The following is a 22,852-nucleotide window of genomic DNA, read 5'->3' as shown; positions in this document are numbered from 1 at the left end:
CTCATGCCTAGATTTAAGAAATTTTGGAATCAAAGCAAGTATTTGGTACTCAGTTATTTTCTTATTTTCGAATCTTATCGAAAGCAAACTAATATGTTTCGTTTTATCTCTGTCACCAATAGATTCTATAGTTATATTGGGCAGCTCCCCTAAGTTTAAATTGAGCTGTTTGAACTTAGTGTCACCGTCCGGGAACTTCAATTGAAGCTTCTCTATGGAATCGTAAGAAAGATCAATCACTTCTAATGAGTTGTTCAAAAACTCAATATTGATTTTCTCCAAAAAATTACGGTATTCCAAAACCTTCAAAATTTCTAAGTGGACAAGTTGTAGAGGAACCTCCAGAAAGTCATTCCCAAATACGCTTACTTCAGTCAGTGATTGTGGTATGTCTATATCTAGTGTTTTATTACAACAGTTTGACTTGCAAAAGTACTTTAATTTAAATTCAGACCCGAATTTTAAATTTCTCAAATCTAAGCGACAGAAAGCTATTGTCAAATGTACCAAATCATTCCCTAGTTCGTTGAATTGAAAGACTCAAGGAATACAAATGTAGACTCTGTAAACTGAGTGGTAGTGTACAGATAAGTTCGTTCCTCTCGGGGCTTTAAAGGCGCATTCTTTCGAGTTCAACTAGGTTGCGATGCATGTCCACGGAAAAATCAACAATTTCAGTTAGTCTTGCTTTGAGACGTTTTAACGCTTCGCCTTGTAAGTATTTTATTCTACTATACTGCAAGTCTAGCTCCATGAGTGCTAGAGGAAAAGTGACTCCACCAAGTGAGTCAATATCGTGAGCATCCAAATGTAGTGGTTTTAGTTTATAGGAAATGCCACTCTATCAATTGAATTTAGTTCATAGCAAGTCAATATCAATATCTCGAGCGAATCGGATAACAATATCTCATCAATCGATTTTCTTTCAACAGAATTATATAAATGAAGATGTTTTAAGTTTTTGAACCTATTGAAATCAATCTTCGCATCGTGAAAATGGTCCGCCAAGAATAGATGTTTCAATACGGAAGGATCAATTTTGGAAAGATTCGACATTTTTGACTCAAATCCGTCCAAGGACAAGGTTTCCAAAGTTGGAGCCAATTCGGGACATGGGGGTACTCCCCTTCATAAGGTAGAACATCTCCATCATAATATGGGCTATACTCTACCTTAAATTTGAATAAGTCGGAAGAATATATTAACGAGTCCTCAAATCGATCATTTAATGACAACGATTCCAATTCCAAACCCCTTTCTGTAGAAACATCCCTCAACATCTCCACGAACCATTTGTTGGAGTAATACTCACCATCGGACATAAAGTCCATACTCGTCGTTTAGATGCCAATTATAACTCGTAGAATTTGCTCTAACCAAAAATAGCACCATGCTCTCCATTAGTCACGCCATTTCATAGTCATCATGCACGTATTCATCAAAGTGGTGGAAAGTCAAATGCTTGAGAGTAGACAACTTGTCGTTACGTTCATCTAGAGTTGAGGTACGGATACGCTAGTCATACAAATAAAGACTCTTTAATGATTGAGGAAGTTGAGTTGTATCAGAAGATTGATCACACAAAAGATAACTCAATTAAATTGGAGCATTTTGCCAAAGAACTGCTAATCTGATAGCTGCTCAATTTCAAAACTAGACCTTCCAAAACCCTTGAATTTATGTCAAGTTTGATGTTGTCCAATCCAACCATAGATAGCCCTGCTATAAGTTCTTTAGTATGGCTCAAACCAGCAGGGATTCGTGAGCCGTCAATGAAACCCAACTTGTTAAAGTTCAAGTTCAATACTAGCGTAAACTTACCATTATGTTTCAATTCAATAAAACCGACGATTGTTTTCATTTCACAGGTAATTTTGCAATTGATCCTGAGCTTATCTTCCATACAGTATTTATAAAACATTAAAAAAGGTTGGCAAGTCTTGAAGCATAAAGTTTGAAAGTCACTTCAAAAATCCATTGATCTTTTCCCCGCTAGCAATAGACTATGTCGCCCAATACGGAAAGCGTGACTCAATTACTATATTCATAACATTATTTTATTGATAGCTTAAAGTTCTGGTTCAGTGATATAAACATTCTATTTGTAAGCAATTGAATAAAGTTTTTGATTCCAGTTAAGGATATAATACGTTGTAATATTTCATTGGGTAACGTGATGTGATTCTTTGCTTATTTGAAGTTTCAACTGTCATGCAATGTCAATTAACTCCGTGTAATGTGTTTAATTAGCTCGAGGGAATATATATATAAACGTAACGTAGTAGACTCTGAATGACAAAAGCTTTGAAGTCTTCTCTTTTCTCTACAAAGATTCATTGCAATAACAAAACTCAAACACAAACTTGATGGAAAGCCAGATGCAGTCGGATAGAACATCTTTCCCTGCCCATCATCATGATTCAAGAAACAGTTGGAGAAATTAATGAAAATACATCTACAGATACCTTTAAAATACTTGATCCCAGTAACAATATCGAGATCATCATCATATCTATCCACATGATCAATTTACAATCAATACTCCATCTAATTCCTACACAAACATCCCTCGAATCGCATCAAAGCCTATTATCGGAGCTCTCAATTGACAAGAGTGACAATTCAGTAGTGGAACCAATTTTGCATATTTTCAAAACTTGTAAGGGGAAACTACGACGCAATGGGTATTGGTTGTGCAAGTTGAAGTTTAAAATTGATGACAGGTTTAATCATTGGGGAGTGATGTTTCCAATGTTGAATGTGGGTGAAAGAATGGTGGAAGATGGTAGTGATAGCAATGGAGTTGGAGGTGAAGATGGCGACTATTTCGGTGTATTTAAAGTCGATGAACTGGTTCCCGAAGATAAGATGGCAGATGAAATGTATCGCATTTCAAGTGAGCAAGATTTAATCAGCATAGGTCAACAATCGCTCAAGGGTAATGACGAGGAGCTATCAATAACTGAGAATAACGAGACAATTGAATCATTTTCAATGAGACCACCATCATCAATACAGAATAGGCCGGGTGATTTCAACGGACATGGCTCCCCACTGGACCCCGGATCCAATTTCACGTCTCCTTCAAAAAGTGAAGAAAGTCAAGATCCATTACAATTTTTAACTAATCGATACTATCATTCATTATATTCCCTCAATGAGCCTTTAAGTTACTTCCCCAAAACTTCATTAACTCGATTCATAAATCTTTGTCAAGGAAACGACTCACTCACTATAGCGATTCTTGATTCGTTGATTTTGAGTATGGAAAAGTTTGATTTGAGATATGATGGGAAATCGAATGGGGAGTTTTTCATTAGCGAGATTGGTAGTTTATCTGATTGTGAATTACGGAATCAAGAGAGATTTAAGGGGAGAGTTGGGTTCAATGTGAAGCTAAATACAGAGGATGATGATGATGAGAAATATGAGGAAGTGGGGCTGGTACATTTGAATGGAATTGATAATAATAAACTACAGAAATTAATCTTGGAATTAAAAATCCGTGAAGCTCAATTACAGATTATTCTCTTATTTGAAGTTTTACAAAATTTGAATATAAATGAAGATGAGTTTTTAAAACTCAATTTACAAAAACTGAATGAATTGATGATGAAACAAAGTCAAGACAAACAGAAAGTGAGTTTAGTTAGGAAAAAGAGGAAGCTCAACAAGCCAATGGAAGAAAGCAATGAGAGCAACAACAGCAAAAAGAAGAGTAAGCGCGTTAAACCAACCACTTTGCTGGGTCCGTCTACACTGAATGAGCTGAAGAATCGCGAGTTTGATTACTATTTGTATTTGAATAAGTTGATTGATAGGTTGAACTTATGGGAAGTATTAATGGTTTCTGATAAACACGAGAAACAAGGTGATAGCAGTACTGATGGGACTGCTTCTTCGAGTTATGGATTTTTGGCCTATGTCTTGGTACCGTATTATGGTAAAACATTCCCCGTATTAATGAAATATGTGATTCAGAATATGAAGAATACGAATATGAAATTGACCAGTAATCATAAGAAACAGAAGAAGAGCAAGAGCAAGAGCAAGAAGAGATCGTCGGCGTCATCAACAGTTATTGAAATTGATGATGATGAAGATTCAAACGAACACAATAAAGATGCTGGGAATAGAAATGGCGGAGAAAAGAAGAAATCTAAATTGGAGAGAAAACCATTACTCAACAATGATAATGGTAACTTAATCAAAGACATTTCAATAGCTTCGCTAAAACGCTCAAAATCAAACCTTGGTGGTCAATCATCTCGAGAACTTTTAGACAAACGACAAGTTGATTTGAATTTTAAACCGCCACATTTGAAGAAACAAATTAGTTCGAATTCGGATAGTGGAGCGCTGTCAACGTCGTCGTTGATTTTCGGTCAAGCTAGACGAAGCAGGACTTTGGCGGGCGGTGAGACACTGGCGAAATCCGGTTCAAGTTCGGTGGTGAATGTGGCAGAAACACCGATGAAAGCAGCACAACGTGGTATATTACCAACTGGAGCCGGCACAGGTTTTTCCAATGGTGGGTTTGGTGGTAATTTGATGAAATCGTTCTCGCAGATTGAAGCTACTCCGGCGAAACAAAGAGTAGTTGATTTGGAGGTGTTTACACCAGTAACTAAACTTAGTCTGCGATCAAACGAAAATATTATTCGAGAGAATGAAGCTACAAATTCCATTTTCACCAGTCCTGCAACTGGTGACGGAATTGAAGGAGGTAATGGCGCATCACCATTTTTGAAACCTGGATCTAGTATGATGACTCAACGATTGCAATCGGTAGCTTCGAGTGTAGCTGCAACAACAGTAGCTGCTACTATCCATCAAGGAGAGGATGTACACATGATTGCAGCTACACCAAAAAAACAACGAACTGATGATGCCGCTGCTGTTGTTGAGACCCCGCATGATATGATTGTTGAAGCAACGCCGGTACGTAATGATCAAAGGACTCCTCAACTGCACAAGCATCTTGATCCATCAATTATACAAGCAACTCCAGTACAAAAGATCACAAAACTTCAATCATTCAGCAATACACTTGCTGACGCAATAGTACAGGATATACCACAACAAGGACAGAAGCAAAATATACAATCACCATTCATGAGACGTAATGAAGAAGGTGATACTACATTCAAATCACCTGTTGCTATGCAAAAAGGTGGAGTGTTTTCATCACCGCTGGTTCATAAGACCAAACCAGGTGATCCCATTGCCATTTCTGAGTCACCTATATATAATGCATATGCCAATACAGGATTATTATCATTACGAAAGAAAGAAATTGGAGAAGAAGAGGGTGATGATAATGAAGCATATGATTCGGACGAAATACTCAATCCAAAGAAAAAGAAAGCTAGAGCTACTTACTCAAGACGATGATTTCAATATATAATGACTGTGTTTTGTAATGACATAATGATACATTCTTATTGTACATTGGTTTGTGTTCACACTGCTATTTCACCGAAGAATATACCTCTTACTATATCTTTTGCATCTGGTTGTTTTAGCACCAATTCAGCCAATGGTTCACCGACTCTTTGTTTTAATTTATCCTTTATTTCATCTGATAAATTAGATCCGTCATCAACATCCATGTTATCTCCACTATCACTCGTGTCGAGCTTAACACTCAATTTTCGTAGTATATCAAGCACAGTATTTATCAAGATATCCCGTTCAAATTGTGATTGATTCTGTTCGACAACTGATTTATACCAAATTTTCAAATTACCAACTAGAACCAACTTCAATACTTCATTACCAAAATTCTTCAATCCTAATAACGCACCATATTGCGTTCCCACGGGTTTGGTTGAATCAAGTAATGCACGTAATAAAGTTCGCGTTACCCTTGGTCGTAATGTAGAATAAGACGATCCATGTACTTTGATTATATGTTCAAGCAAAATGGCAGCAAATTCACGTACTGCTAATTGATTCCTTAATGTTTCTTGATAATTTTCAGTTGAATCTTTAACAATAGGACCTATCCGTTTTGCCAATAATAAAGTCAAGACACATGGCATTAATGCATGGACGTAAGGGTCAAGAAAAATGGTCTTGTTGTCAGCTAATGCTGAGATGACTTCTAACATGGTTGATAAGATTTCAATGTTTCTTAATTCATTGGTGATTTGTTCAGCTACGAATTGGATGAAGTAGGGGACTAATTGATGTAAACCAGGATCGGATTTCAATGAAGTTAATGCTGCGTTTTTCAAACTTTCCTTTTCTGGGTCGGTAGATATTAACACTTCGACAACTTTGTCAAAGTATAATTTCAATTCCTTTGAGAGAACATGCTTGACTAGTGGTTTAGTGTCGAATTCTTTATCTGTTGGATTCTTATTCTTTGCTCCATCTTCAGCACCATCTTGACCATCCACGCCAGTAGCGGAGTTACTTCCCCATGTCAAGATATCATTACCCAAATAAGATGAGGTAGCACCTCTAATTGCAGGAGGTAAATTCTTTATATCTGAAGGTAATGGATTTTGAGGAACCATAGGCTGAACCCCTTCAATAGCCAACCAATGAGCAGTAAAATTACATCTTCGTGGAACTTGCGGCAACTCTTGATTAATCAATTTTTCAAATTCAATTTCTTGATCGTCAACATAATACAATGTTTGCCCACCAGCTCCAACCATTGTTTCTTTGAAATTTAACGGTTGTGAATTATCATATCCGTAAAGTGGCTCAACATTGAGGATTTTTAACGCATAGTCTATATCACTAGTCATTAACATTTTCCTTTTCGAATGACGCATAAATTTGATTGCTAGTTCAAGTATTTCATGGATTCGATATTCAACATCCATGGCAATGTTCTTGGCTGCTTCATCAGGTAGATTGATCCCTAATGAATCAGCTGAATCTTTAACTGTGTCGTATGGTGACCATAAGGAATGCGATAAGGGCACTCTTGCGTCCATTGTCTGTATGTAATGTATGAGCTATTGGATGTGTTTGGTTGTGTATTGGTTGATTTTCATCTTTCGTGGAATTTTTGTTTTTGTTTTGCACACGACAATTGAACAAATACCGGAAGATCATCATATTGAAGTACATGCTAGACCTTTGTCAATTACTTGCCCTAGTGTTGTTACAGAATCGTAATATCGTATTAGACCATCTCTATGTACATTTAATTAGGTATTAATAAAGTCTATAAAACAACTACTCCCCTTTCACACACAACTTCCTCTTCTTCACCTCTAATCAAGTAATCTTGGATTGGCATCAGTTACTTTTTTAGTTATACTTCTATAATCAACATTTTCTTTCAAGTTCTCAAACTTTGGAACTTCAATAGCAACTTCATTTTCAAAATGTGGATCTTGTTCAGTTGTAATTCTAGACACTTCTTTGTAAACTGGAGCATCTCTAATCCAACCTCTAATGAAATTGATACAAGATCCATTGTGTTGCATATAATTCTTGTAAGCTTTAATAAGGGATAAATACAAGCCCAATCTTTCCTTAGTTTTGTAGTTCTCAGAAAAGGCCGTGGCTGCTCGAAGAGCTGACCAATCGGCATTGGCAATATACTTGTAATTTTCAGAATCCAATTTGTTTAACAAATTGTTCCATAATTGTAAAATTTCAGCAACTGAGTAGTCTACTTGTCCTGCTTGTTTCAAGATGACACGGTGAGATATGATACTTTTTTCAACGTGAAATTTATCAAATGCATCAATTACATCTTGTACCAAACTCTTTTCTGTCCATTGCATGTTTGATATCAATGTATTTAAAAATACTTCATCAATTTTGGGTGATTTTGTGAAAATTAATTTCAAAAGTTTAATTGATTCTTCATTTGGTTCTGGGTATTTGTTGAAGAAAGATTTAAACAATCCAGCATTGATTGTTGCCAGTTTAGATGAATTTGTAGCAGCACTAGTTTCACCATAATGAGCAGAAATACGACTCCATAAGTTAATAACTTCCTCCATTGAATCACCAGCATTGATACAATTCTCCAAAAATGAAACCATGTATGGTGCTTTCAATACAACAACATACGGTAAAGATTCAGCACTATCAACTGCTTTGTCAAAAAATCTTTTGGCTATAACAACATCTTTACATTGTCCAATGAATGATAAATGTAGTTGTGCTAATCCTCCAAGAATAGATTTTTCCTGAGGTTTTTGTTCATACAATGTCATTAATTCTTCTAAAGCATCTAATCCTCTTGCATGATCACCTTCCATAATAGCAACTTGACCAATTCTGTCCGATAAAAAAGGGTGTACTGGTTCATTCTCATTGACACTCATATCGTAAATCAGTTTGATTTCTTCATAGTTGAATCTTTTCGTTTCATAAGCCACTTGGAGTACAATTGACAAGACATCATGACTTAAATATAATTTCCCAATACCATTATTTGATTTTTCTGATTGACTAACTCCATTTTCCCATAAACTCATAATTTCAGTATTCAATTTAAATTGTAATAAAGTTCCAAATATTTTAAACAATATACGACTTGACAAAACATTGTTGAAATCTCCAGCTGCTACTAGTTCCGTCAAGTTCAATATTGCTGTTTGATAAATGACATCTTCTTTAAAAGCACTGGCTTGATCTTTATCTCTATTTCTTGAATTTCCCAATCTAGTTTTTCTCAGAGTTATGGTGGCGCTATATAAATTTGCAACATATCGGTACAAATCTTTTTCAGCCATCAGCAGTCTAAACTTTTCATCTTGAATTAGATTTGAAATTTCTTCAATATCTTTGTAAGAAGAGCTGTCTCTGGGACTCCAACGATTGATATAGTTTGGTTGATGATATTTATGTTCATAATATGGGAATTTCTCTTTAAATTCATTAGTAAGGGGCTTGTCTTGAAATGAAGACAGTATAGTACTAGCTGTAGTAGAAGCAGTGGAGTTGTTTCTAAAGAATAGTTTTGAGTCTAATGAAGTAGATGGTTGTGTTGTTGTTGTTGTTGATAGCGATGAAGCTGTTGGCGAACCATTTTTGGCTAGTTTAATCTTCAGAATTAATGAGGGACGTAACCCTTGTGAAGTGTTTATTAATCTAAACATTATTCTTTAGTAGTTTTAAGGGACAGCTTGATAACACACTATCCGTCTTTTGTCTCAAACTAAAGGGAATCTTGTTAGTCTATAAATATTCTGATTGATGCAGATAGATTGACAATTTTTTCTTTTTATTTCTTCTTATGAAATTTCTTTTAGTTTATATACAGGACAATATACAAAAACAGGTGATAAATATGTCTACTAACAATCAACAATCATCAGCCACTATCTTCTGCTATCAACTTAAAGCAACTACTTTGTAACATATAGCCAACAGTCATTCGTCGTGTACAGTCAACCCCCTATTTCTTTTTCATAGCTCGTACCAAAAAAGCAACGAATAAAACTCAACAATTTCTTATTTCTTACTTTGAATCTGCGTTGGGTCACCTCGTATTATCTACACCAATAATGCAATATTGTATTGTACAATTAACCATTTCATCGTTTAGAAAACAATGTCAACTGATTAAAATGATAAGAATGCTAATCTATCGGACAATATTCTTCCTTGTTTATGACTCTACTTCTCTTGCATATGGAAACAAGGTAGCGTTATATCGCTACCACCTCCACTTCTTCTCATCTGTTGTTTATTTTGACAACCAAATAACAGCACACTCTAAGATAAAGCTTTCCGTTCACAACTAGAATACATCTTGTCGTCACATAGATATAATTTGTGTGTGTAATAACATTATGCTGAAAAGCACTAACAGTGTTCCCAATATGGATGTCAATACTAACCAATCAGACACTAAAGAATCAAAAGATGAAGTCTTGAAGAAACGACGTGAACAATTGGCAGCATGGAGGGCAAAGAAGCAGCAAGAAAGCAAGCAGCTATCAGAAACACCTCCATCAAATATTGCAGATGGTAGTGGTAACACATCTGAAGTAGAGAAGAGGTTACGACAACAACGACTTGAACAGTGGAAAAAGTCACGGTCTCAAAAGGATGCCAGCCCCTCACCACAAACAAATCAATCAAGCACCAAAATAAGGCTCCTGAAGAAACCTCGTCCATCAAGTCGTAAAAATCAACCTCAACTCAAGAGAAAAATTGACGAATTCGATTTCGATGTGGATGAGAATCAACAAAAGAAGTTAAAATTTGTAACTCCGCAATCAACATTTGGCAACCCTAACAATCTTAATAATGGACAAGAACAGGGAGTTGATGATGAATTGGATGCTTTTATGAAATCTATCGACACAAATGAAACTAAAGTGGAAGCAAACGGAGCTTTATTTGAAATACAAACCAATTCAACCGATGACGAAAGTGCCGATGAGGATATAGATATACAAGCTTTGATTGACTCGAAATTGGCAAAGCTAAATACTACTAAAGAGTTGAAGGATATCGATCACTCGCAAGTATCTTATCCTCCGTTTAGAAAGAACTTTTACAAAGTGCCCTTTGAATTACTGTTAATGTCTGAGGATGAATTGGGTTTGTTACGGTTGGACCTTGATGATATTAGAGTTAGAGGAAAAAATGTTCCATCACCATTTACTAAATGGTCCCAATTGCTACTACCTGAGAATATAATATCAGTAGTGAATGATCAACTACAATTTGACAAACCATCCCCAGTACAAGCACAAGCTATACCAATAATTCTATCAGGTAGAGATTTAATTGGAGTTGCCAAAACTGGGTCAGGTAAAACATTATCGTATGTTCTTCCAATGATGAGACATATTCAGGAACAAGCTGCACTGGCCAGTGGAGATGGACCCGTTGCTGTGATACTTAGTCCCACTCGAGAGTTAGCTCTACAGATTGAACAAGAGGTTTTGAACTTTACCAGAAAGGTTGATAAACGGGTGACATGTTGTTATGGAGGGTCTAAGATTGAAAATCAGATAAGTGACTTGAGAAGAGGAGTTGATGTTGTTGTAGCCACACCAGGTAGAATGATTGATTTGTTAGCTGCCAATGGTGGTAGGGTAACTTCAATGAGACGTACGACTTTTGTCGTATTGGATGAAGCTGACCGAATGTTTGATTTGGGATTTGAACCCCAAATAAGAAAGATTTTATCACAAGTGCGGCCAGATCGACAAACTGTATTGTTTTCGGCAACATTTCCAAGAAAATTGGAAATATTGGTAAAGCAAATTTTATCAGATCCAGTTGAAGTCATTGTTGGTGGTGTTGGTGTAGTTGCTAAAGAAATTAAACAAAACATTATGCTTTTAGATAAATCCGATGATGAATATTTCCAAGAGAGGCTTAAAATGCTTCGTGATTATGTGCAAAAACATATACAAACACATCAAGATAGTAAAATACTTATATTTGTTGAAAAACAAGTTGATGCAGACAAATTACTTTTTAGCCTACTTAGTCATGGCTTGCCTTGTGTAGCCATTCATGCGGGCAAAGAACAAATTGATCGAAAGTATGCCATAAAGGAGTTCTCTGCTGCTGATAGTGGAGTCAATATCCTAATTGCAACGTCTATTGCTGCTCGAGGTCTTGATGTCAAAAATTTAGGTTTAGTGGTAAACTTTGATCCACCTAGCCATCTTGAAGATTATGTTCATCGAGTGGGTCGTACAGGAAGAGCAGGTGCTGATGGAATTGCAATAACATTTGTCTCAAGGAATCAAGAGAAGGAGATAAACGTGTTGGTTAAGGCATTGAAATTGAGCTCGAATGAAGTTACTCCCGAGTTGCAAATAATTGCTGATTCATTTAATCAAAAAGTGAAAGCCGGAGGCGCCAAAGTAGGTTTTGGATTTGGTGGTAAAGGGTTGGATAATTTGCAGGAAGTACGTGAAAATAAATTAAAGATGGAAAAAAAGATGTATGGTGAAGAAGCAGAAGATAAGGAGAAGGAGAATGGAGTATCAACCAATAGTAAAGAAGGTTCACCGTCTATAATGACGCTCCCATCATTTGACATCATCGAAGGAAACTCTCCCGAAACCGCCGGACCTGACAAATGTAAATTTTTTTGTCGAATTACAATTAACGACTTGCCACAGAAGGTTAGATGGGATATTGTACAACGTGAACAATTATCCAAGATTATTGAAGGTAGTAGAACATCAATAACTACAAAGGGGCAGTACTATCCACCAACTCATAAATTCAACACTTCCAAAGATACCGAACCTAAACTTTATCTTTTGGTTGAAGGGTTGACTAGAAAATCAATCGAGGATGCAATATCACTTATTAAGGAAAGAATGTTTAAGAGTATTGAATCGATGACAGTTGAGGATCGTGGTGGTATTACTGGTAGGTATACTGTATAGAGATGTAACGGAAAAGAAATGCAGCGGATTAATTCTAACGTAACAGCCTTTTGTAGATTTGGTCAATTATCACCGCTCTTCCATAAAATACGGTTATAGAAAGAATCCGTCTTATGGAAATAAATCAAAAGGGTTTCAATCCGAGGAAATAAGGTAGCGTTTTATCCGTTTCAAGACAGCCTTGGTCTTATAGATCAGCTATTGCCCCAATGCTTAGAAAGAGACAAGCGAGTACAAGCACGATCAGAAAGCACGTCTCAACTCTTTGCTATTTGTGATTTTGACTAAGTTTTTTTCATTGTGAAGTAGCAAGCGGAAGATAATGGTGAAGGAATTGGAGATAATCACATGACTTTGTTTAAATTATGCAAACGTACGCTCCTAATCCCTTTGATATTGACCCTATAAAGACTCCAAATTATCAAAATGTTTCCCAGCAATCTGATCAACAGCTCTCGGCGCACTTTTAACTTTCTGTATCTGCTCTAGCATTTCAGTGGTGTAGTTCATAATTTAACCCCACATTATTTTCTCATACTCGGTTAAATTAAATAGTGCGGATAAAACAAAATTAATTTCCAATTTTAATTCATTTCACCTTTCTATATAAGAACCACCATCAATCTGAAGGATATAGAAAATCTGGGTGAAATTCACTGCCATCTACAATGCCATTTGACTCCAAAAATTACACAAGGTACGAGTTTTTCACCGTTAGTACACTTGCTGAAGGAGTTGCTCATGTTCAATACACCAATCCAAAGACTCTTAACGCATACACTAATCAAAACTGGAGAGATTATGGTGAAATATTGACTAGGTTAGACAAGGAAGAAGACATTTCAGTAATTGTCATCTCATCTGGTGTTGCTAAGTCTTTTTCTTCAGGGTTGAATTTGAAATCGGCAATGGAAACAGCAAAACCCGATGGTTCACCAGAAAAGGAAAAAATTGCTAAATTGCATGAGTACATCATTGAATTTCAAAATGCTTGTACTGTTCCAGCACGTATTAACACTCCAACTATTGGTATTTTGAACGGTATCAATTACGGATTAGCTATTGATCTCGCTAGTGCATACAGCATCAGAGTCGGAGTTGAAGGAGCTCGTTTTTCCATAGCTGAAGTCAACATTGGTATTGCTGCAGATATGGGATCATTACAAAGAATGCCAGGTATTGTCAATAACAAATCAAGACTTTTCCAACACGCTTTACTTGGAGATGTTTTTGATGTTAAGGAAGCGGCAGAGTTGGGGTATGTCAGTACTGTTGTCAAATCAGTTGATGAAGGTCTTGAATTGGCAGGAGCTTGGGGGTCGAGGATGGCACAAGTTCCACAATGGGCTATTAAGGGTACTAAGAAACATATTCAAGATATTTTGAATGGAACTACACCTGAACAGGGGTTGCTTGATATTGCTCAGTATAATGCTGAAAATATTGCCCGTAGTACGGGTATGAAGTTATAGTTATAAGAGTTTGAATAAATTAATCTCGTTTATTCTGGTTGCTTCTCTTCTTTGCTTTGTAGTGCTTCCTATCTACCAGTCTGGTGGTAGCGTGGTATATTTCTATTTTGCAATCCCGAAATGATTCAATAAAAAAAAGATGATTGATTGGAAAATTTTCAAAATTCGAGTTAAAGTGATACACAATTGGCAAACCAATATGACACACATTTTGAGGTATGGGCCGAGGCAAAGGAAGTTTTTACATAGGTTATCTCGTAATTACTCATCATACAGTATAAGTGTCAACGATTCTCTAACTCAAGTTCAAGACACCCTAGAGTCACATTCATCTACAACAAAGACCATTGATAAAACTACTCATTCCAAAATACCGTCCAAGAGCTTAACCGAGTCGTATGAGCTAGGCTCCGTGTTTGCATCCAATGTACAGCAAACTAGAGAATCTCAAATCAAGAATGAGTTGATCATATTGAGTGAACAAAAAAATTACAAGAAATTGGTTAATGTGCTAGAGACGTGGTCTATGCATGACATAGATGGCATGGTTAAAACATTGGGTAGGGAGTTGATTGCACACTATTTGAATTTGATAATTAAAGAAAATAGGAAACGATACGTTGATAAATTTTCACTTTCGCCCATACAAAAATCGAAGAAATTAATGAAGATAGTCCAAAAGCTAACTGACTCGAGAGATGTCATAATTGAAGATCATTTAACAGAAGAGATCAGAAACGTTTATCGAAATTTGATATACGCTAGTCGAAATGAACATTTTTACAACAAGGACAAGTGGCATGACATATACAGTGGGAGTAATTTAACCGGGTATAAGCTTACACCTAGTGATTTTGAAAACTTAATGCAACTTGAATTGGGAAATTATAAACTTGATTTGGCTTCGAGATGGTTTCACATTTTCCGCAAGCAGCATGGAGATCAATGGAGACAGCAAATGACACCGAGATTATGGACATTGGCTTTCAAAATTGATGGTATGGGAGATAACAAGTGGTGGATAATCAAAGGAACGGAATTATCTAGTCATCACAAGAATCCACTCAGGAGTCGATTCAAACCTGGTATGAAAATGGACTTGATGGATGTGCAATATGATCTACATGATCTTGACTTGGAGTTCCATGCAGCCGTCATTCAATCACTTGCTCATGCTGGTAGACTCAACGATTTGAAATCCTACGTACTGAAGATTTGGGGCCTTGACCAAAACGGAAATTTGAATTCATCTACAGCAAAGATTAGTCGTGAAAGTCACTTGTATCCAAATGCAGATCTCCTTACGGCGTTGTTTGTGTCATTGGCATACAATGGTGAGTTTTTCTCGGGTATAAAGTACATCAATGCATTTCAACTTGCATATGACCAAATCGATAGTATAAATGGCAACCATAAGGCATTTTGGGAACAAGTATTCAAATGGGCCAATATATCCACCATGTTTGAGGAATCTCAAGCACTAAAGTATTTCTTGACCAAGAGTAATTACTCCAGAGGAACCAATGTGAATTTGAAGGATGCTCAAAATGATGCTAGTTTTGATTATGAAGGGTACTTGCAGTTTATTGAGAGTTTGAAATCTGAAAGGGTGAAAACATTCGATCAATTGTGGAGAATTGTGCAGAATGAAGAAGAACTATTGCCATTCTCCAACACCATATACAAGACCTATTTAGATGTTTTGAAAGAGGAGTTAGTGGAACAAAAGTTGTTTGAATATTTGTCATGTCTTTTGAAAGAATACATGAGATACAACATCAGGCCAGATTCATTTACTAAACGTTCAGAATTGGGGTTCTATCCTACTAATGAAAAAAGCATGTCAATAAAGGTGTTGTATACAGAAGCCATGAAATCGCTAATTGATATAAAAGGAACTACGACACACCTAGGTCAGATCCAACCCTTGATTGAAAAATGGAGTATTGATGAATCTATGAAGAAGGAGTTATTGGCGTGGGCTGTTGGAAAGATGACAACTTATCGGAAGGATTTGGAGGCCAAACGTGAAGAGTTTATGAACAATTTAACTCAAGATGATGAGTCGTTGTTAGAGCTTATGTAATGGAGTATAGAGAATAATGATTATAATGATAGTGGATTCATAGTGGTATTTCATCTGTACAGTAGCTTTTAGCATTTCAAATAAAAGGACGTGTATTTGGGGTCTTAAAAAAGCTCCACGTAACAAAAGTGCGAATGAAAGAAAAAAAATTCAAAATTTCAAAATGGTGAACAAACAAACCAAAGAACATATAACAAACCTAGACTACACAATTAGACATAATGGCCGCCGAAGGTGTTGAAAAACTTACAGAAGTTCCAGTCGAATTTTTTAAAGATGGGTCAGTATTCATCAAGAAATGTCAAAAACCTGACCAAAAAGAATATTTCAAAATTATTAGAGCTGTTGGTATTGGTTTTATTATGATGGGTGTTGTTGGATACGCCGTCAAATTGGTTCATATTCCAATTAGATACTTGATTGTATAAACAGAGGAGAAGATTAGGGGATGAGTGATGGCGATCGATTTAGAACCAATTGCGGAAAATGGAGGTACTATGATGGAAGATAGTTTCAGTGTGAATAATGAGTCAAGGGCTCATAAAGAGCTACTTCTTTGTATAATAACTTGAATACAATGTTCATTTGTGAGCATGAATGAGGAAGTGGGAACGAGTTTGATCCTCCAGTGTGTATGAAATTGTCAACTGTTGTCATGGACTTGTGCTTTGTTTGTAGTTTCAACTTGGTGTGTGCAAATTATAGGTATCCTTATATCCTGCTCTAGCCGCATGATCTCTGACTCTCATTTCATATGCTATGGGTTTTAACCGAAATGACTGTTTATCCGAGTTCTGTCCATGACTATCCTCTGTGCCATGTCAATAAGTGTCGCGACAAAACTTTAAAATCACGACACAGTCTCATCTCGTTTCCAATATGAAAAATTTAAATTTTACAAGTTAGTTTTACACCCAAAACATATATACCAAACCAGCAACAGTTCATCCACTCCAACCATGTCACAGGCATCCAATTTTGTTAAAAAGTTAGCGTCAAATGATAAACCAACCAGAGATGCAGCACTCGAATCCCTCAAGAAATTCCTCATCTCAAAATCGTCAAAATCATTTTCGATATCATTATTAGATGCAGAAAAATTATGGAAAGGGCTATACTATTCAATGTGGTTTTGCGATCGTCCAAAAGCTCAAGAAAGATTGGCAGAAAACTTGGGTAAATTATACTCAGAAAACATCAATTCCAACGAAGTTTTTCTTCGATTTGTTGAAGCATTCAATTTAATCATGATTAAAGAGTGGAGTGATATAGATCAATGGAGAATAGATAAATATTACTTATTAATTAGGCGTGTGTTGAGACATAATTTCAAGTATTTGAAACTGCATGCATGGGAGGAAAGTTTGGTTAATATTTGGATTGATGTTATGAGTCGAACTATATTGAGTGGAGATGCAAAAGTCCCAGTTGCTTTACCTTATCATTTATGTGATATATATTTAGATGAGCTCCAATTGATATTGTTTGAAACATTGGAAGAAGAGGAATTAGATAAAGAAGATCCTGAGTATTTGCAAAAATACGAAAACTTGATGAGACAAAAGATTGACATTGTTGAGAGTGTACCGGTGTTGAAACTAATAGAGCCTTTCCAAACTTTAAATAAAGAGGCGAAATTAAAACCTTTGAGGGAGAAATGTAAGGATGAAGTTTTGGATGATGAAAGGTTGGTTGATTGGGCAGTTGTTGAAGATAATAGTGATTCTGATCTGGATGACGATAAAGAAGACGGGTCTGTTGAAGATGATGACGAGGAAGAAGAATGGAAAGGTTTTTAGATTGTGTGTAAGGCATAGGGGTGTAATGACTTTATTACAAATGATTATGCGTTTAAATCTCTGCGCATTTCGAAAAATCATCGGAATTTTCACAACACTCTCCACCATGTCTAAGCAGGATAAAAAGGAGTTGAATCCATATATACCCAAATACATCATCTCCAAACCATGGTACAATGAAAAAGAAAGTGGCCCCAATGAATCATCCGAGGAAATAACTGATTATCTAGCCCATCAAAGAAAGACATCTGAAATTGTTGATTATAGCTTACCACAAGTAGGCCACGGGATAAATGATGAAACCAAAGACGGAATACGAAACGCATCTAATGATGAAAATTACGATACTAAGCGAGATCGATGGTTTGGGTACTCCACTGAAGAATGGTTAGCCAAAGTCAAGAATTGGAATGAGAAGAATGACATAAAGATCATCCATGCCCGTAATGAAGCTGATGATTCTGATGATACTGATTATGAATTAGAATTGAATGAATTAGGATTAGATAGGAAAGATGTAATGCAAAATATAAAAGAAGATCCCATGGAGAAGATGTTGCGTGATCGTCAAGATGTTCCAGCATATATTCATAACATTAATTCAAGATCAGATGCCAAAATACGAATTGAGTATGATCCTAAATCGCGCCTTGCTAAAGATCCAACCAAGGGAATATTGAATGATAAGAATCAATTTGTTAAGAAGTTGGAGGGTGATGCTAAAGATTTGAAAACATTGCAAACTTTTGCTTGGGATTTGAACAAAAAGAATGAACAGCAAAGGAAAACGGCACAGGCTGCTTCTGTTGATGAGACAGGCGCAAAGGTGAATGTGACTGATGGAAATGATAGTCTTGAAGCTACTCCAACTTTAATGCTGATAAAGGAAAGGGAACAGAAGGAAGCTGCAAAACAAAAGTCAATTGCGAAACGAAGGAAAATTCTTGATATCTATGGGGGAGATAAAGCAGATGCAGATGCAAATGCAAATGCAAATGGGCTAAAATAACCTAAACATAATTGATTGGCTACCTACGGCATAACCCATTTCTCCCACGTCTTTAATCGAATAAATTCATTACCGTCGAGGACTTCCAAAAATGGAAGTTCTTTGCCGGCCTCAATAACCAACTCAACATACTTCCCATCGTGAGTTAGTTTTTTGAGTCTATTGAACTCAATCAAGCTTTTCACCCTGAGTTTGCCATCACTTTTATCAAATAAAGACCTTAGGTAGGTGTCTTTACAAAGATTTTCCGTGGAAAAATAGTATTGCAATTGTTTCTTTATACTGCCTTTAAGAGTATCCCTTTTGTTCTCTGGTGATGGTGGCATCATTAGTTGAGGCAGCAGATGTTGAAGAGGCAAATGCAGATACATTGGCATACCGTAAACCACCATTGGTTGTTGTGGTGAAAACATTCCTGGTGACTGCGGAAAGAATGAAGTGCTTGATGATGGGATTAGTATTGGAGACGGTATTGCTGAATCCACAGAAATGATTGAATGATCTTCAGCTGAATTGGCGAGAAATCCAATATCTGGTCTTAAAGTGTATAACGATGTTGTTACTGTTGCTGTAGCTGTGGCTGCTGTTGTGGCTGCTGCTGCTGTCCACAAATTTGATTGTGACATAATAACTGGCTTGTTATACTCATCTGTGATTTTATACTTGAACAATCCATTACCACCTTTGATGTCTTTTGATCTAGGGAAGGCTGGTTTTCTAATTTTGATCTTTTTGCCAACATTTACTACATTGTTTGGTTTGTTTGTAATTCTTGCAACCACTTTTGGATGGGGTGATTCAACACCCAAAACACTTGCATTTGATGGAAAAGTGACACTGGGTTGAACCAATGCGGTTGATAAAAATCGCAAAGAGGGATTCAGTGACTCGTTGATATCTATATCCTGTTTGCAAATTGGCGTTGCTTTGACTACCACTTTTTGTTCCTCTTGTTTTGGCAGTACCAATGTATTTAAATCCCAAGCATTTGTAGAAGGTGGAGGTGCCGGTGTTAATCGTCTTATATTCGACATCGGTGCACTATAATACTCCACTCTGGTAATTGTTAGCACTTAATAGGATATTTGTTATGCTTTGATTAGGTATACTGCAATGCTGCCAAAATTATTTTGATTTTGGTTGTAAAAAAAGAAGAAAAGATTCCCCTCTTTTTGGAGACTACAACGACAATGTATGTTGATTACTCCTGGCCCTTATTGGCATGTTGGTGTGATGAGACAACATAAAAGATAAGAATTAGGCTATTTTGAACTGAGATAAAGGCTTAAAGAGTTGTGAGTGTTTGACAATGTGTCAATTAAATTCCCTCTCTATATACGGTACAGGAAGGGGAGGTGAGCTGCACCTATTAGAGCAGCAGTGCTTATTTACAGTCCAGTTGCGTGTTTCTGGCCCCAGATTCCACAATTCCAATTGGTAAACCTACTGGTTGTGCTGTGTGGTGAAGGCTTAGACTTTGCACGTTGCACAAAAGTTTTGTATACAAAAAATATTAAATGTCTTGTGAGTGAATTAATTAATTTATGATTAATTAAAGAGAGAGGAAAACTGTGGAGACTTTGGATTTGCTTAAGAACGTAAGTAACAAAAACAACTGCAGAAAACCTCAATTGATTCAGAAATGCAAACAGTTGCACTAAGGCTCAAAGTTTTCAAGCTAAATTTTTGAATTGGTTGATGTTGATGGTTTTTAGGGGAGAAAGTGTGAGACTTAGAAGAAGGCCCACATGGCCCTCCCTTGTGAAATTACACAAAGGTGAACAAAGAAAAATAAATTATTATTATATTTGAGTTTAGTCACACGATCATTATCATCTATCAATCAGCAAAAAGATTACTATCTTTTGAAAGAGAAGAAATACTTTGTTATTTGTTATAGCTACGTCATTTGTTGTGAAAAGGATGAAGTGCTTTAGGTTGAGTGTTCTTTATTGCCTACACATAGCAGAAGCTGTCCCCTCCTACAAGGGTTAGATAATACTTTTTGTACATTAAGGAAGGTTTTTTCTAAAGAATTTGATGAGCTCTTGTGCTATTTTTATATTGTTGGTTGATTGTCAATGGATTATGTAATCAGAATTATTTATCAAATGCAAAAATCAAGACACACACGTTGCATTCTATTGTGCATTTTTTACTTTCGCTAAAAAGAAATGTTACGAATACCAAAAGAAAGGTGATTAGGTAAATGTGGCCATTTTTTCATCGGTTGTTATCAGCACAAGCTGTTGAGTTGGGTGATGGGTGCTTCATACTTACGTGTCTTATATACTCAATTGACAGTTTTTCATGGGGCGTGTGCTCTCTATTGTGTGTATCTGCGTGCTGTATGCAGTACCAAAATGCAATGTATCACAAAGACACTGGTTTTTTTTACAATTTCAACCCTCGTGGGACCTTTAACAGAAAAAGAATCTTATTATTATATATGTCTCAATGAATGGGATATATATAAAGGAGATAATTCTACTAAAATTTCTGGATTTACTATTTGATTACCATATTGACAGATCACTCCACTAACCACATACTTACGCCTTCACTTAAAGGTGTATCACTTTCAGGTTAGACTCAGACTAACTGCTACTTTGTGAAACGTTTACGGTTTTTGCAACTATATACTACTACAAACTTTTTAAAATGACTTTCCCATCTCCACCAGTGTTAAAGACGACTATTATACAGTTGAATAAAGAACTAGATTCTGATGGTCAAAACAACAGTAATTATGAAATCTTGACAAACAACTATGGCAATTCTGTGTTGGACAAGAGCCCAATTGGTGCTAGTGATGAATCAGTGCCCACATCACCAAACTTGGAAGCCTTAGGCCCCAATAAGAAAAAAAGAAGAAGATCAACTGCAAATATTGATTCTGAAGAATTAGCAAAACGGAAGCATGAGACTAAGCAACTACATTCAATTATTGAGAAAAGAAGAAGGATCAAGATCAATCGTGAATTTGAAGCTTTAAAGTATTTGATTCCTGCGTGTAGGAACTGCAATGGTGCTTCACCCAGCCAAGAGGCAAGTTCTACACCAAAGAAGTCAACAAATACGGGAAATGGTAATAATGGTAACAAGATCGATGGAATGTACAAGTTGACCATATTAAAAAGTTCAGTTGAATACATTTTGTACTTACATCACATCATTCGAAAGCAGCAGGAGCTTATAATGAAAGACTCAAGTATAAACTCGGCAGCTGCAAAACAATTTAATATCGACTTTGCTAAAATCCCACTTGATGTTAATCAGTATAGAAATATCGATGTTGATTTTAACTTTAAAGCTTTATTGAATGAAATTGATGGTATGGAAGAACAAACACAGGAACGTCAAGTGGAGCCTGTTGAATCTAGACTGAGCAGATCTAGTTGGATACCAGATCACAACAAAATCATCGAGGAAGAGGAAGAAGAAGTGAATAACTCAAGACAAAGTAGTGATGGTGATGATAATATCAATAGTCGATCCTCGAGTGTTGCACCTTCACTTCCATCAATACCTTCCCAAACCTCCATATCATCCTCACACAATCCGCTGCTTCCAACACCTGACTTCACTCCCGATATGGCACCAATTTTCACAATCCTCAACAAATACTCAGACAACAATTTGAATAAAAGGAATAGGAAAGCATCATATCCAATTTCTCCTCAAACATTTGCGGTAAGATCAGCTAATCCTTCTCCTTTCACCAATCCATTGAAGTCCACTTTATCAACTTCAGTTTCTCCAAGTTTGCGCAACTATATAAACAGGGGCAACTCCAATAATGCTGCAAATGGAAATGTTTTTGCTCTACCTGATCCTGCTATTACTCCATCAAACTCAATGCCAAGAAATCGATTGAATAAGGAAGTATTGACTGCTGGAGAATCAGGTACTCAACATGTATCGGCAAGAGAAGATAAGGACGATGTGATGGAAGAAGAAGAAGAAGAAGATCAGCTTAATGATCAATGTGCTTCAAAAACTCTATTGGCTTTGAGGAAATCCAGTATTGGAAACTTGTTAAATTAGTGTTGAATTTATTTCGTTTTTTGTATTATCTACTTATTAGTGTTTATTTAGATCTATCAACTGGTTTTTTGATAATGAACTCTGAAAAT

The 22,852-nt window shown here is 36.3% G+C and overlaps 11 protein-coding genes across 11 annotated transcripts; 8 read left to right on the top strand and 3 right to left on the bottom strand. All coding sequences in view use genetic code 12, as the record gives it.

Moving 5' to 3' along the window:
- Positions 1–2,415: 2,415 nt before the first annotated feature.
- CORT_0C00690 (hypothetical protein) lies at positions 2,416–5,394 on the top strand (the record flags this gene model as incomplete). The annotated part of the gene is made up of 1 exon (XM_003868303.1): positions 2,416–5,394. The coding sequence occupies one exon, from the start codon at positions 2,416–2,418 to the stop codon at positions 5,392–5,394; it is 2,979 nt and encodes a 992-aa protein (XP_003868351.1).
- Positions 5,395–5,462: 68 nt separating this feature from the next.
- On the bottom strand, positions 5,463–6,953 carry CORT_0C00680 (Taf60 TFIID and SAGA complex subunit; the record flags this gene model as incomplete). The annotated part of the gene is made up of 1 exon (XM_003868302.1): positions 5,463–6,953. The coding sequence occupies one exon, from the start codon at positions 6,951–6,953 to the stop codon at positions 5,463–5,465; it is 1,491 nt and encodes a 496-aa protein (XP_003868350.1).
- Positions 6,954–7,235: 282 nt separating this feature from the next.
- Positions 7,236–9,080, bottom strand: CORT_0C00670 (mitochondrial protein; the record flags this gene model as incomplete). Its single annotated transcript, XM_003868301.1, has 1 exon — positions 7,236–9,080. The coding sequence occupies one exon, from the start codon at positions 9,078–9,080 to the stop codon at positions 7,236–7,238; it is 1,845 nt and encodes a 614-aa protein (XP_003868349.1).
- Positions 9,081–9,776: 696 nt separating this feature from the next.
- On the top strand, positions 9,777–12,350 carry CORT_0C00660 (Prp5 pre-mRNA processing RNA-helicase; the record flags this gene model as incomplete). The annotated part of the gene is made up of 1 exon (XM_003868300.1): positions 9,777–12,350. The coding sequence occupies one exon, from the start codon at positions 9,777–9,779 to the stop codon at positions 12,348–12,350; it is 2,574 nt and encodes an 857-aa protein (XP_003868348.1).
- A 668-nt stretch (positions 12,351–13,018) lies between these two features.
- On the top strand, positions 13,019–13,822 carry CORT_0C00650 (enoyl-CoA hydratase; the record flags this gene model as incomplete). Its single annotated transcript, XM_003868299.1, has 1 exon — positions 13,019–13,822. One exon carries the CDS (start codon positions 13,019–13,021, stop codon positions 13,820–13,822), a length of 804 nt encoding a protein of 267 aa, XP_003868347.1.
- Positions 13,823–13,961: 139 nt separating this feature from the next.
- CORT_0C00640 (hypothetical protein) lies at positions 13,962–15,908 on the top strand (the record flags this gene model as incomplete). Its single annotated transcript, XM_003868298.1, has 1 exon — positions 13,962–15,908. The coding sequence occupies one exon, from the start codon at positions 13,962–13,964 to the stop codon at positions 15,906–15,908; it is 1,947 nt and encodes a 648-aa protein (XP_003868346.1).
- Positions 15,909–16,129: 221 nt separating this feature from the next.
- On the top strand, positions 16,130–16,336 carry CORT_0C00630 (Sss1 protein; the record flags this gene model as incomplete). Its single annotated transcript, XM_003868297.1, has 1 exon — positions 16,130–16,336. One exon carries the CDS (start codon positions 16,130–16,132, stop codon positions 16,334–16,336), a length of 207 nt encoding a protein of 68 aa, XP_003868345.1.
- Positions 16,337–16,867: 531 nt separating this feature from the next.
- On the top strand, positions 16,868–17,707 carry CORT_0C00620 (Rrp1 protein; the record flags this gene model as incomplete). Its single annotated transcript, XM_003868296.1, has 1 exon — positions 16,868–17,707. One exon carries the CDS (start codon positions 16,868–16,870, stop codon positions 17,705–17,707), a length of 840 nt encoding a protein of 279 aa, XP_003868344.1.
- Positions 17,708–17,813: 106 nt separating this feature from the next.
- On the top strand, positions 17,814–18,716 carry CORT_0C00610 (Slu7 protein; the record flags this gene model as incomplete). The annotated part of the gene is made up of 1 exon (XM_003868295.1): positions 17,814–18,716. The coding sequence occupies one exon, from the start codon at positions 17,814–17,816 to the stop codon at positions 18,714–18,716; it is 903 nt and encodes a 300-aa protein (XP_003868343.1).
- A 23-nt stretch (positions 18,717–18,739) lies between these two features.
- On the bottom strand, positions 18,740–19,750 carry CORT_0C00600 (Slf1 polysome-associated RNA binding protein; the record flags this gene model as incomplete). The annotated part of the gene is made up of 1 exon (XM_003868294.1): positions 18,740–19,750. The coding sequence occupies one exon, from the start codon at positions 19,748–19,750 to the stop codon at positions 18,740–18,742; it is 1,011 nt and encodes a 336-aa protein (XP_003868342.1).
- Positions 19,751–21,377: 1,627 nt separating this feature from the next.
- On the top strand, positions 21,378–22,763 carry CORT_0C00590 (hypothetical protein; the record flags this gene model as incomplete). Its single annotated transcript, XM_003868293.1, has 1 exon — positions 21,378–22,763. The coding sequence occupies one exon, from the start codon at positions 21,378–21,380 to the stop codon at positions 22,761–22,763; it is 1,386 nt and encodes a 461-aa protein (XP_003868341.1).
- Positions 22,764–22,852: the final 89 nt, after the last annotated feature.

This window comes from Candida orthopsilosis, assembly GCF_000315875.1.
Source record: "Candida orthopsilosis Co 90-125, chromosome 3 draft sequence".
Classification (NCBI taxonomy): domain Eukaryota; kingdom Fungi; phylum Ascomycota; class Pichiomycetes; order Serinales; family Debaryomycetaceae; genus Lodderomyces; species Lodderomyces orthopsilosis.
The sequence above is the reverse complement of the archived record's forward strand: the minus strand, read 5'-3'. Positions and strand labels throughout refer to the sequence as shown.